We start from the raw sequence: 17,008 nt of genomic DNA, 5'->3' as shown, positions 1-17,008 counted from the left end.
AGATACGCGAGCTTGCCATCTGAATATCAAGCCTACACAAGGATTAGATACGCGAGATGCCCATCTAAAACAACCCTTCACAATATGATTAGATACGCGAGCTTGGCATCTGAATCAAATCTTTACAGGGATTAGATAGTTACGCGAGGTGCCCATCTGAATCAAGCCTTCACAGCGATTAGATACGCGAGGTGCCAATCTGAATCAAGCCTTCACAGCGATTAGATACGCGAACTTGCCATCCAGCTCAAGCCTTCACAGCGATTAGATACGCGAGCTTGCCATCTGAATCAAGCCTTCACAGCGATAAGATACGCGAGCTTGCCATCTGAATATCAATCCTACACAGCGATTAGATAAGCGAGCTTGCCATCTGAATATCAAGCCTACTCAGCGATTAGATACGCGAGATGGCTATCTAGATCAAGCCTACAGAGGGAGTAGATACACGAGATGCCCATCTAAAACAAGCCTTCATAAAATGATTAAATACGCGAGCTTGCCATCTGAATCAATCCTTCACAGCGATAAGATACGAGAGCTTGCAATCTGAATCAAGCCTTCACAGCGATAAGATACGAGAGCTTGCAATCTGAATCAAGCCTTCACAGCGATTAGAACCGGAAAACACTTGTTTTTTTATTTTCATTTTATTTTACATAGATTGTGCGTTCGCGTTAGGAATGGAGAATGAACGTATCCTTAATTCCCAAATCACCGCCTCCTCTTCCTTTGGACCTAACCATACGCCGTGGCAAGCACGCCTTAACAATCAAATGATCAATGGCGGCAGTACTGGGTCCTGGTCAGCTCAAACCAGTACCATTGATGAGTGGCTACAAGTCGACCTTGGCTCAGAGAAGACCATCACCAAAGTTGCCACTCAGGGGAGACCGAATAATCCTCATAATTTTTATCAGTGGGTGAAGAGCTATGCGATACGGCACAGTCTGGATCGAGCTACCTGGTCATTCTGCTCAGAAGGAGGGGCCATTAAGGTGACCACAACGTACTTCACACTTAAGGGGTTGCGATACCTAAGTATCGTATTTTTAAATTAAAAGTATCGTTAATGTTAATGTTAAGAATGTTTGTTCATGTTAACAATGTTAATCGTTAATAAAGACGGAGATGTAATTTGTTACCATTCATATTTCTGGAAGGAAGGATACTGCATAACATTGAATAGTGCAGGAGAGATACTGCATAACATAACACTGAGCTTCGTTCGTACTGTTCGAGTCAAATAAAGCACAAGTCTCAGAATCCATTATCATAACACTTGTCCATAACATAAGCTGGAGAAAACTGATAAAGCTCTGCTTTGTCGGTTATGTGCTTCCTAGAGTATTGTATCCTGCCTTCCGATTGCACCTGTCTCGAAGAGAACTATAACAAAAAAATAGTTTTTGGTTGAGAATTCGTTTAGACCGGGGCCTCTGTTTAAGTGTACTTTCTTTTTTTAGGAGTTCCAGGGAAACACGGATCGAAATACTCTGGTGTCCAACTATCTTCCAGAGCCTGTCCGAGCGAGATATGTCCGATTTGTTGTCAAGGCGTGGGAAGGTCATATCTCAATGAGAGCGGAGATCTACGGGTGTGATGACTGACCGAACTACCAGCTTCGACCGGACGACCAGGGCCCATTGTTTCGAGCTCAATTTTAAATCGACTTCCTTGAATTAATGGTTTCAATTTCACGAGTTTGGCGAATATGCCTTTTGAACTTTGGAGAAAACCTCACGATAGGTAATGATTTTGAAATTGAAGAATCTCGAACTCGAATAAAAGCTCGCAAATGATCTTCTATAATAATCCATAATAATATTCTATAAATAATATATTCCAATTTCATTTTTTAATTAATTTAATTCTACTTTCATTTTCTAATTTTATGCATTGTATTTATTACTTGTAAGTATAATAAAGTATCTATGAGGACCCTCATAAAAATCACCCAAGTGGTAATAAGGCCTCCTTTTTGAATATATAATTATTATTATCATTATTATTATTAGGATCATTGGCATTGCCATTGATGCATACATCCAAACAATTGTAATCGAATTTTAGAACAATTGTATCCAAGCACAAGTTTGTTTATACTATCTTTTTTTATAATGACATTACCTTCTTTGAATATTATTCTTTAAACATGCTGGGTAGGGTCACGTAGATCTAATACTCTACACTCTCTAATAGATCTAATACAAACAAATTTATTTTTTTAGTCAAAAAAGGGGGGTGGATATCCACCCAATTCACCCCCCCCCCCCCCCCCCCGGTGTATCGGCCACTGGAACCGTAATCGAACAGTTTTTTTAAACAATGAACTGCTATCAAGCAGCGTTCACAGCATGTTATTTTTGTTGGTTTTAGACATCCTGTATAAACTGAAATATCCCTGCTAGCAGAGGCCTCTTTCTCTGTATTACTGGGGTGCTACCAAGATAAACTGAGATCATATTGCATATTTTGTGTTCAATATCTTTTTTGTCAGTATGCAGATCTGTCTATTTGAACAGTGCGGTAGCTGGCCTTGATGTTGGGGGAGGAGGCACAATTACAAAATATAAAGAAAATATTTGGGGGCGCAGCCACGCCCCGACTTTGCTGGTCATTACCTTATAATTTAAAAATATTGTGTGTGGGGGGGGGGGGGGGGAGGGGGGACATGCCCCAAGTTCCCCATCCCCTGCTACGGCCTTGTTGAAGCGCCCAGTGCCTTTCTCGCACGACGAAGGCTTACATTCTGCCGACATCACCATAGAAACCACAGGTATCCCGAGATATACCTCTCTGTCCGGTACGGTAGGCCACAGAAAAGCGGATTCTGAAATATTTTCTTCAAAACTCTGTCAATTTTTACAAAGTTTTAGACTGAGGCGGTTTAAGCTGAATAAAACTGAAATAAGACTGACACGTTTCCCTTTCTGTAACCGGGATCTGTGCTATAATGAATATTGTGTAAAAAAACGAAATTGCGGCAGAATTAATGCTGAAAGATCAGATTGCTAATCTAGAACAAAGACCATTTGGAATACGCATTATCAGATCGCATTTGGGAGATTACTCCTCGCGTACTGTCGTGATTAAACAGAATAAACGGGATCACTAGCTATTCACAGGTTAGTCTTGCAATGCGTCTTACAGAAAAGCGGTAAAGCGATGTTAACGTAGCCGTATATTAAAATGCAGACAACAAAGATGGAAGCCGGATTTTCCGCGCATTGCGCAAGGACTAGCTTCTAAAAAGCCATTATCTGTAATTCATGGCGGATTACCCCCTCGCGTGTATCCTTGATGATGACAGAAAATCTTTCTTCTGAAAACTTTGAAAGTTATTTTAACTTATTTAAAGTCCGAATGCCAATCATAACAAATTAAAAGTACCTTATTATTATAGTTATTATTTCTACTCGTATTAACAGAGTAAAAGCTGAAAGCTGGGGTTTGTCGCCTTTCTTGGGAATATTTAGTGGCAACGTTGATGTGTTGTTGAAGGTGGGTATTATCATTATCATTATTTCCTTTCTTTCGGAATATATTTGGTGCTGACACGAGCTCGCCAATGGTTCTTTGCCGGAGAGAAAAACGAGGTAGAAGATATTCATTTCTAATACATGCACATACATAACCTCCCAGATGTATGCTAAAGTTGTACTTTTTTCATGAATCTAGAAGGTTATCTTGACCTTACGTTAAGTACCGAGCGTGACAAAGACATCACGTCATCAACTGTTAGCCATTCAAGCGTAGAAGACACCGCTGTTTCGTCTTTTGATAATACACCTCCGGTGTTCATCCGGTATTCATCGTCGCTGTGGACTGACTTTTCATTCGTTTGTTTCTTTGGATTGCGGAGTGGACGAGCTTAACATGAATTCATGATTGTAAGTATTATTTCCCTTGTGCTGAATCTGAAAACTTCGCTAATTTCCGGGTTCTCAGCAGCGGTTAATTCGAGTAGTACAGCAACAATCACACTACTTCTGGAATAACTTATTCTCGTATTTAAATGAAGCTTAGTTTATTATTGCTAATTACTTATGCATGAAGTATTTAACCTTTCGGTGTAGTGTATTCTATGTTTGAGTTTCACTTTCTGGCTGTGTTATAATGGATTTTGAGTTAGCTATGGATTCCGTGTGTGACACGATTATTTAAAGAGGGTTCAAGCTTGCCAAAAAGGTTTATCTGGATATTATCTCGTTGCTTATATGCACAGTTCCATTTTATGCTCGTTATCGTGCATGTCCTCTGGTCCTGGGTATTTCGGTTTGTTTTATATTTTATGGTTGGAATGACAAACTATGATTTTATGCTGTTCCCGCTTTATAGATTTATAATTATGAATTGAACCTATTTGCAGCAAACGGTTATTTTATTTCAGAATCATAGCAGCATTTATATTTAGGATTATTTTTCAGCGTTCAATACACATATAGTCATGTCTATGAGGCAACACCCTTGAGCTAACTCTACAGCACTTGTAGTTCGTTTATGTACGAACTGTGTACTTCAGAAAGACTAGCGTTGCGTGACAAATACTGAGTCACATGTCTTGGCAAATTGCAATTACTGTAACGCCACGCGCTCTCCAAAATTAAGGGAAACCATTTAACGCATCGAGGGCGGAAAAAGCTTGTTTGTTTTGTTTTAAATATGTATTTATTTTAATACTGAGCTATTTTATACAAATTTGAAATAATGCTGCATCGAAAGATCATTCATAGCGAGCTCTGCCTAATGGGTATCAAGTAAATGATAATTAAACGATAAAATGCACTTGTAAAAATTTAGTTTTTTAACCTGTTGTACTGTTATCATTTACTGTAATTGCTCGAATGTTCCAGGCGAGGCGCTTACTTTTGGAGAGGCGCTTATACAGACGATAGGTCTATATCACAAAATCCGTTTAATTTCTAGATGAAAAGAGTACAAATCCTCCCATAACCATAGCCAGATAGCAATTCAATGATAAAAATGTTTTGTAGTGTTATGTGTGCAGTTAACTCAACTCCCCTTTTTACTTACATCCCCCCTCGTCAGCAGAGTCTGTTGAATGCAACACGCTTAGGCGAGGCGCTTTTACGGGGGAGAGCCTTATTAACATATTTTCACTCTTAGGCGAGGCGCTTTTCCGGGGGAGAGCCTTATTATCATATTTTCACTCTTAGGCGAGGCGCTTATTCGATCGATTACGATATGTGCATTTGAGTACCTTCAAAGTTTTTATAAACAACCTATACATTTCCATATATTACCTACAAAGCAGGCTACGAGAAATATGAGTAACCTAATTTGAAATTGGTGCACATGTTTTGGTAGGTTATTGTTATTTGCATGATTCAATGTTTTTTTGTCATCAGCCTCGTTTTCGCGTCATGCCAGTACAACTGGAAGTAGAGGGACAACATGCTTGCAACATTATGGACGGTCATCCTGTGTATTTTACTAGACTACGAAGGACTGGTACAAACTGAGCGGAGTAAGCTTGATAGTGTGGTTTAGCATAACAAATCATAGAAATGAGAAATAGAAATAAGGGTGTTGAAATACTGAGTCCCCGTTTAAATATATAACTTTTTTACTAATGTAAGTTACAGTGAGGACACAGAAAGCGGGCCACGCTGAACAACTTTGACCAGTCAGATTCGGCTTTAACACCGTAAACATTTTGAAAAATAAGTTCCAGCCAACCAGTTTAGGGTGTTCCCACGCTCAATCGACAGACAAAAAATGGTTGGCTACACGTACAAGGTCAAAGAAACAACGTCAGGCGTTTCTTATTCTCTTTTTTTTTTCAAAAAATTTTACGGTGTTCAAGCCGATTCTAATTGATCAAAGCTGTTCAGCATGGCCCGCTTTCTGTGTCGTCACTGACAAAGGACTAGTCGAGGGAAGTGGATATTTTGCTTGCGCCAATCAAACAAAACTTTAAGAGCCTCATGCAGGGCATAACACCCATAGAGACAAAACAGTGCCCCCCCACCCCCCCCCCCCCCCGCCGCTCCACCCCACCCCTATTCCTTCCCTCTTATCTCGCACTTCTCCCTCCCCCTTAGTTCTCAACCACTAAATTATACGAGTTTGAGCTAGAATTTAGAAGCTAGCTGGAATGTTTAAAAAAAAATGGTGCTTCACTCCCAATGCCCCTAGAGGCAATGATGGTCAATTAAATATTGGAACTATAATGTTTTGTTCTTCTGTTTGTCGTTACGCTAAAAGCCGGCCTTGTGATTTTTATTAACATCATTTTCAGTCCCTTTGGCGAATTTCATGAATGGTAAGCCGTGGAGGGAACGATGGACAGAGAGTGGAAGCAGTGTAAGGCTATGAATTCTGAAGTTGTATTGGATATTCTCGAGCTTTATTCTTGTTTTGAAATCGCTAACTGGTTAAATATTTCTATAGTCCTGGGATTTGAGCAGATCCGAGCTTGGTGCTTGTGACACTTTTTCTTCGTCGCAACCGAACGGATGGCTGAGAAGTGACGTCATCAACACAGGGCCCGCAACTAGAATCGAGCTCACGGCAACATTCAATGCCAGGAACTGCTCCTCGTTTCCTCGTGACCCTTACTGTAGACATGACTTTGACGTCTACGCGCATCAGTCTGAGACTCAGTACTCGGGACCAGTCCCTGACCCGAACAGCAGCCCATCGGGGACATACAGCAAGATCGGGACGCTGAACGCGACGAAACTTTGGACCGGTTTTGGGAATAAGACACAAAATGTACAGACATTATCGCTTATTTTAGAAAACAGCAAGCCGTATGTCTATCTTGCCCTTCATTTCAAAGGCGGATGTCTTGCGGTGCAGAGCATTTTAGTAGAATATTTTCGATGCGCAGACATGGCGCTACCAAGTACACTGGTACAACTTGGTGAGACTGTAGCACCTGCTAACAATTCTATCAATGTAAGTGGAGCATGCGCACCAAACTCCAAGCAAGTGTCAGGGGCGGGGTATCTTTATGGTTACTGTCAATCAGACGGGGAGTGGAGTTCTGGGCTTTTCAGCGGGGAATGTCAATGTGACGCAGGACATCAAAACACAACCACAGGCGGAGGCGGGGCTGAATGCCAAGGTGAGCCCCCCCCCCCCCCTCTTTCTTCTTCTGCTTCTCCCCTTTCCTTGATATATTTCTTTAAATTGGTTACATCTCAAGGTGATACTGTAATGTGATATTTTGTGCTACACAATTATCTGTCGGCAAAAAAGAGACTTCAAAGTGAAAAAAATGATGGCCCCCCCTCCTCTTTTACAGCGTGTCAAGTTGGAACTTACAAAGCCATCGCCGGTGATCTTGGTTGTACCGGTTGCCCTAACAACAGTGTTGCTATTGAAACTGGAAGAACAGCCTGTACCTGTGTCAGCGGTTTCTACAGGAAGTCTGGCGAGTCCATTAACAACACGTGTACAGGTAACCGCTGAGCTCTATAAAATCCTCATGAGTGAACGAAGCCATGGAGTCTCCTATATTTAGGGCTCTCGGGTGGGGATAGTGCGCATATGCCTTGAAGAAAATCGTATCGGGAAAATATATGTTCATGAAATTCTTATTTAGCTTTGGGAGGGATTCCGCGAAAAAACATACTGGGAAATGGCATCGAATATAAACGATTAGTGTTTTTGAATTCTTCACCTTTGCATTTGAATGTTAAATGAAAAGCATCAAAACGGAGCAAACGAGGATTACATTAAGGCTTTCTCAACGCTTGGCGAGTCTTTATAAATGAATTTCATGCTTTGGCTCCAGGACCACCTTCAGCCCCTACAAGCCTTGATACAAATTTCTTGGACGACTCCGTGGCAACTCTATCCTGGTCACTCCCAAATAACACGGGCGGTCGGTCTGACGTGTTTTACCGGGTTGAATGCTCCACATGTAATGGTAACGGTACGGTGTGCGTAAAGGCCTGTGGAGGCACGGTTACACAGCACGGGACGTCGGCGCGGGTCAGCGGTCTGTCTGCCTTTACGTACTATATGTTCAGAGTATATGCGCGTAACGGAGTCAGTGATCAAGCCGAGAGTGGAGGTCAAGAGGCCGAGTTTGCCAAGCTGGTCATACAAACACATGACGCGGGTACGTTCAGTTTATCTATTTTAGTTAATTGAATATTTTCCTTCTTGTTTGTTCAAGCAGAACACAATTTAGTTGCTACTGAAAGAGGCAAAACATAATGAGAGGGGCCTAGTGTGGGACACCCTTTGCTAGTCGTGTATATAGTACCCTCTTCAGAAGAGATTACTCATTACAAGCCATGTTATTCTGTTTTTCACGAAGCATGTTGCTTACATGTCTTGCATATTGACTATATCTTTATACAGTTTTTGGGTGATTCAAATATTTTTAAATAAAACTTAATCTTTCTCAATCTTCAGTTCCGGGTAAGCCTGAGATAGTAAGTATAACCGAGCGCAGTCCTACTGAGGTTTTTGTGCAATGGAAACTTGAAGAGCCAAATGGCATTATTAAGTCATACGAGTTGACGTACCACGTGGCCGGTGAGGTAGATGATGCACAGTCTGTTGAGACAAACGCTACCGAGGCGATAGTAGAAGTCGAGGCAAAGAAAGAATACGAGTTCAAGGTATATAATCAGATTATAAATGTTGTCATCTCTAGTATCTTTTTTATATCCATTTATTATCATCGTCATATTTATCATCATCAGCACCATTATCGTCATCGCCTTCAAAATGACTTCTATCATTATCGCAGCCATCACAAAAATCATTTTGGCGCCATCATCATTATTGTTTAACCTTGATTTACAAGACTGTTTTAAGACGTAAAGGGAAAACTTGAAAGATAGATAAAGATAATTAAAGATCTGTTATCCTATGCAGCCAAAAGGAAATATGGCACATTTTGGCCCGTTTATTTGTATCCTAGCCACGCGTTCAAATTTGGCGAACACACCTGCCGCCGCGCCGGTAACTAAATTGACAACTCGAAAATGTCCATTCATTTTTCTTTGCTAAGTCAGAATCGTCATCATCATTACATCCATAGTTATTAAAATAAACATCATCATGTCCAGCAGCACTGTCGCGCATGACCGATCATTCCTAGCATATCATTATCAAATCGATGGAACTTCGTATATTTTCATAGTCTGCTCCCCCCCCCCCCCCCCCCCCCACAATGATCATTATTCGATCGATGTTATCTCGTTTATCTGTCTCGTGTATAATTCTAGGTGCGTGCTCGTACCCGCCATGGACTTGGGCCGTACAGCGAGACCTTTCCCTTTAAACCGTCTAAAGCCTCAGGTAACAACAGGGCCGTAGCATGGGGTGGGCATTGGGGCACGTGTAACTCCAGTATATCCCTTCTGCCCCCCCCCCCCCCCCCCCCGAAATACTTTCTTAATGTTTCTGTACTGTCAAAATTAAAGGCCTCCTACGGCTCTGAACAATCAGATGCACATGCATTGCATCATAGAATACTGATGAAAAATCTTCTTACGACCTTAGTCATTCTCTTTATCATCATTTCTCTCTATTGTCTCACTTTATTTTATCTTCTGTATTTTTTCTGTTGCCTATCGATAGCATTTCCATGCTGATTCCAAGATAGCCTATTCATAAACTTTACAAAGAAAAACATGATAAAGTTTCTATACCATACACCGTTTTGTTTGGTCGCCCCTTCAACTATGTTCTCCTGCTTCTTCAGGCGTATCAACGGCCGTCATCGGCGCCGTGGCCGGCGCAGCTCTGGCACTATTGTTAGTCGTCATTATCATCTTCGTCGTCGTTAGTGTTCGCCGAAGGTGTGTGTACTATTAAATTAGTCGGAAATCGACTATTCTACTGGATTGAAAGTTTCAAATAGCGTTCATTTACATTTGTACCAACCTTTTCCTCCTCTGTGTAAAAACGTTTGAGTCTTTTCCCCTATGTTTTGCTGTCTTATCTGGGTAACTGATAAAAGATTCTATGTGATGACATTTTCTAGGAAAAAGTACACGAAACATGCAAACGGCAGTATGCACGGTTTTGAAATGGGTATGTACACATGAATCTCTGATACCAATTAGTCGTTGTGTTAGCTGGAAACTTTAGAGTTGTCGTCTCAGACTAAGATCTCGCAAAATCTATCTTGGAGATACTATGAATTCTCGCAAACTTTTTTCATGAAACTAGAACATTTCTCTTTGTGAAAAACAACAGGAAATTCTGAGGGACTTTTTTTATCTCCTAGACGGTTCAACCGTGCTACCAACCTGTGGTCAGCGGATGTATATAGACCCAAGTAACTATGGTGACCCGATGGAGGCGTTGATGAGCGTTGCTAAGGAAATCAACAAGGATGACCTTAAGCTGGAAATCATTATTGGCGGAGGTATTTCAGGGGTTGCAAACGGGCAGCATCTTTTTTTGTGATATAATTGCAAGCTTAAGATTTTCGGAGGGACGACTTGGCGCACAAGTGAGATTTCTGCGCGCGCTTGAGGAACCATGTGGTAGTTTGCGCAAAAATCTCTCCGTCCTCGTTAATCTGCACCCGTTAATGTCATTTGTGAATGTATTTCAGGTGAGTTTGCGGATGTGTACAGAGGTGTTCTTACAAATGAAGACAAGACACAAGAGAAGGTGGCTGTTAAGATACTTAAGGTAACTCAAAAGACTATTCACTATTGATAAAACCATATCCAGAAGATTTCCTGATTTTCAAACTAAGATAGCACTTTTTGGGATGGGAATTGATATTTTGTCCTACCTGTTCTTCGTCTTTAGTCCGGTTCATCACATAAGAATCGTGAGGACTTCTGTGTCGAGGCTTCTATTATGGGCCAGTTTGACCATCCGAACGTCATCGCACTTAAAGGCGTCATCACTCGCACACGTCCTATGATGATTATTACTGAGTTTCTGGAGAATGGCTCTCTAGACAACTTCCTCAAGGTAATGGGAAAAATGCCCTCTTAGCATGGTTTGCTAGTAAAAGGATAACTTTCACACCTTCCCCAAAAATGATCTTTACTGAGTTTCTGGAGAATGGCCCACTAGACAACTACCTCAAGGTAATGGGTGAAATGTTCTCTTTATAATGGTTCGCTAGTTAAAGGGTATGCGTCAATCCTCGCACATGTCTTATCTTTACCGGAATGGCTCACTAGATAAATACCTCATGATGGTTGGGGAAATGCTCTCTTTATATGGTTGGCTAGTGTAAAAGGTTTGGTCACCTGCAGACATCCATGATCATTACCCAGCTCCCCCCCCCCCCCCCCCCCATCCAATAATGATCATTACCGAGCCACTGGCTCACTACAACAACTAACTCAAGGTAAGTGGATGATCATCCACTCAGACCAATACTTAATGTTATTGGAGGATCGATGTCGTCTTGACATTGTATCATAACGCTGGTAGGTACGCGACACGTGAGATTCCTCATCATACATGCTCTCTATTTTCTTGTGAGCCTTTTGAAAAAATGTGTAGATACTCGCAGTTTTTATGTTTCATTATTTCCTTCAATGAATTGCTAATATAAATACCTATCCTTAAAGAAAAAATCGACGTCTGATAGTATCATTAAGTTTCGCTTGACACGCAAAAGGAAATACACCGCCGGTAACCTAATTATAGCTTTCGGGTTTGGTTGGCGTATGTTTGATAATCTTATTCTTTGCAGTCTAATGACGGTCACCTGACCACTCTCCAGCTGGTCGGGATAGGGAGGGGCGTGGCAGCAGGCATGGCGTACCTGTCCGAGATGAACTTCATTCACAGGGTGAGCTTTTCTGTACAAGGAAGATTGGAAGGGCCATTTGCTTAGCTTATTTGTAGCTATAAGGGTGGTTTGAGAGTAGAAGAATAACGGTGAAACGTGTTTTTTTTTTGTATTAAGGACTTGGCTGCAAGAAATATCCTTGTCTCGGACAATATGGCTGCCAAAGTGTCCGACTTTGGGCTGTCACGTGAGCTGGATGATAGTCCGGAAAATGAGCAGTCTGAATACCAGACACAGGTGAGGATACACTACCTAGACTGACAACCCCCCCCCCCCCCCTCCAAAAAAATGGAATAGCCATAAATCAAACAAAATAAATAGCCTAACGAAGAACAATTATGTAACTATTATGAAAATCTGTTGAACACTTTCGGGATTAGGCTTAAAGAACCTTGAACCTTCTGAACACGTTGTTGTTAAAGTTTGTCGTATCCCTTATCCGCTCTGGCTATAGTACTAAGGCATATTTTTGTCGCAAGCTCTGCAAAATATCACTATTTGAGTCTGCCCTGAAGAATATTAAAGACGAAGTTTCAAAGAATCGAATAACAGTGTTGCCGTATTACCCTGTTACACTAATGCCGCACTTATCTTACACATGCATCCCTATTTACGCGACACTACGTTGTTTTAAATTGCAATATTCTGATAAGCTGTCTCATTTTTCCAGGGTGGTAAGATACCAGTCCGATGGACAGCGCCGGAAGCGATCCGATACCGGAAGTTCAGCTCGGCAAGTGACGTGTGGAGTTACGGGATCTTGCTGTGGGAGATCATGTCTTTTGGGGAGAGGCCCTACTGGACTTGGGACAACTTCCAGGTTAGGCTTTTATCTTTGTACACAAGCTGGTCCACAAGACACCTCGTTTTTTCAACCTTTTTTACCACGCCCAATACCCCCAGGCCATCAGAAACTCGCTTTATTGCTCTTGTGCTTGTAATTATTTGTAGAACTGGAAAGATCGTGTCCTTTCCAGTGTATGGAGATAAATAGATTAGAAATAGTCTGTAAATCGGATTTAAAGACTCATAAACAAACCCTGGAAATGTCAAATTTGTCTCTAAATTGGTTAGAGGGTCTCTCACAATTACATAGTAAAAGCTATATTATGAGATCTAGAAACTACAAAAGAAGAATTTGTGTATTTCTCAGGTATTTTTATAGAGAAGGAGATGTTTTTAATTAATTAATGTATATTGCAATACATGCTGCATTTGGCCAAAAAAAATAAAGGCAAACGTTGCAAAAATCTTTGCATCAGCGATCTTCATGCTATTTTCAGACTATATACTTCTTTTAGGGTTCTCTGGGCCCCTTTTTGCACATTTACAGACTATTTCCAGGATAGCTGTAGCTGCATCGCACAGCTTTTCTTACTATTTTCAGACTATTTACAGGCAACCTCAAGGGTTCTCTGGGCCCCCATTCTGCACTTTTCCAGAGTAGCTGTAGCTGCATCGCGTAGGATTTACAAACAAATTCCAGGCTATTTCAAAGGTTCTCTTGGCACTTTTACAGTTTATTTTCAGCGTAGTTGTGCCGTATATATTTATAGACTATTTACAGACCAGCCGCTTCAAGGTTTCTTTGGGCATCGTCTTGATTCTAATTTACAGACTATTCAGAGTTATGTTGTCTGTAAAATAATTTACATAGTCTGTAAATATTTACAGTGCATGTAAATACTGTGTAAATCTGTATTTACGGACTTTTTCTTTAGACTTGATAGTACACGATTTTTCCAACAATCCCCCATCCCTTTCCACAATGCCAACCTACTTTGGTTTGTCCCTGATCGTCTCACTTCTTCCCGCAGGTTATGGACAGAGTGGAGGGGGGATATCGTCTTCCGGCGCCTATGGTAAGAAATAATCGTTATCCTGAGCTGTTTCTTTGCGGTTTTCGCAACCCCTGTACGCCCCCTTCTTTTATAAAAACGGTTCAACCAATTCAACAACAAACGTCTTTATGTTTTTTCCATTGTCTGCGTTGATCTTTCGTTCCTGCATGTTCATTGTTAGACCTTATGTGCCAATAGGCGCGTAGAAGATAGGTAACATGTTACACTGTCAATCGGAAGTTCTCGACTTATTGCATTAGTGAGTAAAATGAGACAAATAGTCCACTGTCTCATAGTATTTTATCGTCCTTTTTGATTTTTGCTATCTGTCTATTTTTCCTCTCTGTCATATAGAAATGTCCCAAAGTGATTCATAATCTGATGCTTGACTGCTGGGATAAGGAGAAGACAAGCCGACCCAAGTTTGCTGATATCGTGCGAAGGCTCGACGGGGTGATCAGGTCCCCGGACAAGATGAACGATGAATTCGCTGGATCGCGAATAAGGTATGTAGAATTCAGTGTTTTGTGTGATTCAGGGTAAACAGTCGTACCCCTCCCCCCCCCCCCCCCCCACCCCTTCTTACCAGAAGCCCAAATTCAAACCCAACACTCAACGCGTTTCTATTTGTCGTAGCCAAGAATTGAGAATAATAGACTGTTTGGGGTTGATAACATATTTTTCTTTCAGTCGTGCTGAGGCTACCAACATTGCTATGGTGAAATCCGTGGAGGAATGGCTCGAGAATATAAACATGGGACGGTACGCGGACGCTTTTGTGGGCAGCGGTTACGTGGATATCGATCACATCAAAAACCTTGAGGATGACGACCTGCTTAAGATGGGGATCAATCTGATTGGACACAGGAATAAGATACGGAAAAGCATCAAACATATAAACCAGAAGCTTGAGACGGGCGAGCTAGCTATCTAAATTAAAGTCTGAAGTCTTTACAGTGATTAGATACGCGAGCTGGCCATCTAGACCAAGCCTTCAAAGAGAGTAGATATCCGAGCTGGCCATTTGAATCAAGCCAGGGATTGTATACGCGGGTGCCCGACTGAATCAGGCCTTCCCAGGGATTAGATACGCGAGTTTGCCATCTGAATCAAGCCTCCACAGGGATTAGATACGCGAGCTTGCCATCTGAATCAAGTCTTTACAGGGATTAGATACGCGAGCTTGCCAGCTGAATCAAGTCTTTACAGGGATTAGATACGTGAGCTTGCCAGCTGAATCAAGTCTTTACAGGGATTAGATACGCGAGCTTGCCAGCTGAATCAAGTCTTTACAGGGATTAGATACGTGAGCTTGCCAGCTGAATCAAGTCTTTACAGGAATTAGATAGTTACGCGAGGTGCACATCTAGATCAAGCCTTCACAGGGATTAGATACGAGAGATGCCCATTTGAACCATCTCTTCACAGGGAGTAGATACACGAGTGGGGATAACCGAATCAAGCATTCAAGGAATAAAATACGCGAGATGCTTATCGAATTCATTAGCTTATTGAAGGCAGAAGTAAGTAACGGAAAAGTATTCAGAGCATGAGGTTTTTGCCGCTATCAATGTTTCATTCGCATAAGAATTAACCAGCTTTTATGCAGAAAACAGCTTTTGTGGCTACAATATACGTAATATACGTAATATTAGATTATATTCTTTGATGATATACTTTTTGCATATAGAATATATAGTCTTCGATGATATACTTTTTGCATATAGAATATATAGTCTTTGATGATATACTTTTTGCATATAGAATATGTTTTATATTGTACACGTTTGTAACTATGTTAGAATTTGTAGCCATCGTTCGCGATATATTTTCTATGGTATATTCGTTTGTCGCCTTATTATACAAACTAGATGGTAAATGTGAATAAACGTATATAGCAACTCGATACCCCGCTACAATATACAATAAGACTCGTCAAATTTCTAATAAATGTGGGAACATGTGAATAACTCCCTGCGATGATATATTACTTATCATCGTTATTCTTACAAATAATTATACCCAAAGCCAGTGATTGGTCTTAGAACTGCCATTTACCATTTGCTCCGACAACGTTTATTGAATTATAGGTATGGCTTGAATGTATGTTGGCTCTGCTTTTAGGAAGTGCCTTAATCTATATATTATTAATCTTGTGATGATTTGTATGATAGAGATTATGATGTCTTATTATTATTATAATTAAAATACAAACAATTGCCTGCGACAAAAGTTGGTTTGCCGGTAGCAAAACACGCAATATCGCTTTCGAGGTTTGTTTTGCAGCAATATTGCGATTTTGCTACTCGTATTACCGAAAGTTAAATACTAAAAAAGGTGGCAATAAAAAAGCTTTCTTCTGGTGGTATATCACCCTTATAGTGATAGTCACCTTGCTCAGGGTATAAAGACCTTTATTGTCCCCAGGGTGTATACATTCTTATTTTTAAAAATGTGTTAATTATTGTGCTGAGCATGTAAGCTGGTGAAACACGAAATCGAGTATTGCTATGAGTATTCTTAACAAGAAGCAAGAAGCCAAGAAAAGGAGCGTGCTGAAATAATCTAGGGAGGCAATAGGAGTTTTTCCTCGGCGGCACATGGTTGTGCCCGAGCGGCGTCGTCGTATTCACAGCTAGTGAGGTTACTGTGGATATTGTTGCTGATTGTCGCATTTTCCTTCTGCTTCTACCACAACTCTGTCTCCATTGGAAAATATTACAATTTTCACACTAATACTGATGTGCGGTTCTCTGCTGCTTGGTTCTCGATTAAATACCCAGCGATAACCATGTGTAACATAAACAACCTGAAAAAGTCGTCAGCTTCTGTAAAAACAGTGGTATGTCTTATTCATTTTTTTAAGAATGATGACGTACACTTTTTCAACAGTCAAAATCTGATAATAAATAACTCAACTTAAATATAATTGTGAAGGGCATAATTCCCTTTCGATAAATTAAAGCCAACCTTATCGATGACATGTAGAAGTCACCCCTGCTGTTGACACGAATCAATCTCGATTTCCCTTGGGGGCTCAATTACAAGGAGACAACTGTAATGAATTGTTATCTATAACTAGAAACTTTAATTATCTATAACCGGTTTTCCCCGCTTTATTGGCAACATATTCATGAAGAAGGACTTTCAATCTGGAAGTCTAAAAAGTTCTGAAAAGGCATTCGTGATTCATGGGATTTAATTTGAGTGAAACTAAAACCAATTTCTCATTATAATGGCTAAAGAGGCAAAATACATAAGGTCCAAAATAAGTCGTTATATATAGATTTAGGCACTGCCTGAAAGCGGAGCCAGCATACATTAACTAATACAAAAAGCCCAAATTGTCGTGAACTAGGAGAATAAATACAATACTGCAAAAACTGGAATTCGACTCCGAAAA

The 17,008-nt window shown here is 40.8% G+C and overlaps 2 protein-coding genes across 4 annotated transcripts; both read left to right on the top strand.

Moving 5' to 3' along the window:
* Positions 1-2: 2 nt before the first annotated feature.
* Positions 3-2,103, top strand: LOC5499475 (lactadherin). 2 transcript variants are annotated; one of them, XM_048729771.1, is made up of 3 exons: positions 3-191; positions 278-998; positions 1,467-2,103. In XM_048729771.1, exons 2-3 carry the CDS (start codon positions 684-686, stop codon positions 1,608-1,610), a joined length of 459 nt encoding a protein of 152 aa, XP_048585728.1. In that variant the 5' UTR covers positions 3-191; positions 278-683; the 3' UTR covers positions 1,611-2,103. The 2 variants fall into 2 exon arrangements, with proteins under 2 accessions (XP_048585728.1, XP_048585727.1); XM_048729770.1 differs by having other exon boundaries at positions 3-998.
* Positions 2,104-3,430: 1,327 nt separating this feature from the next.
* LOC116605408 (ephrin type-A receptor 4-like) lies at positions 3,431-14,540 on the top strand. Of its 2 annotated transcripts, none has more exons than XM_048729762.1 (20): positions 3,431-3,504; positions 3,682-3,893; positions 5,373-5,491; positions 6,266-6,330; positions 6,418-7,096; positions 7,277-7,432; positions 7,769-8,098; positions 8,398-8,606; positions 9,219-9,291; positions 9,698-9,794; positions 9,980-10,029; positions 10,226-10,366; positions 10,559-10,638; positions 10,762-10,929; positions 11,666-11,764; positions 11,882-12,001; positions 12,435-12,584; positions 13,582-13,626; positions 13,960-14,111; positions 14,296-14,540. In XM_048729762.1, the coding sequence occupies exons 3-20, from the start codon at positions 5,419-5,421 to the stop codon at positions 14,537-14,539; spliced, it is 2,931 nt and encodes a 976-aa protein (XP_048585719.1). In that variant the 5' UTR covers positions 3,431-3,504; positions 3,682-3,893; positions 5,373-5,418; the 3' UTR covers position 14,540. The 2 variants fall into 2 exon arrangements, with proteins under 2 accessions (XP_048585719.1, XP_048585720.1); XM_048729763.1 differs by lacking the exon at positions 3,431-3,504 and adding an exon at positions 3,515-3,599.
* The last annotated feature ends 2,468 nt before the right edge of the window (positions 14,541-17,008 follow it).

The sequence above is a fragment of the Nematostella vectensis genome, chromosome 7, assembly GCF_932526225.1.
Source record: "Nematostella vectensis chromosome 7, jaNemVect1.1, whole genome shotgun sequence".
Taxonomy (NCBI): Eukaryota; Metazoa; Cnidaria; class Anthozoa; order Actiniaria; family Edwardsiidae; genus Nematostella; species Nematostella vectensis.
Note: the sequence above shows the minus strand (reverse complement) of the source record. Positions and strands in the feature narration are given on the sequence as shown.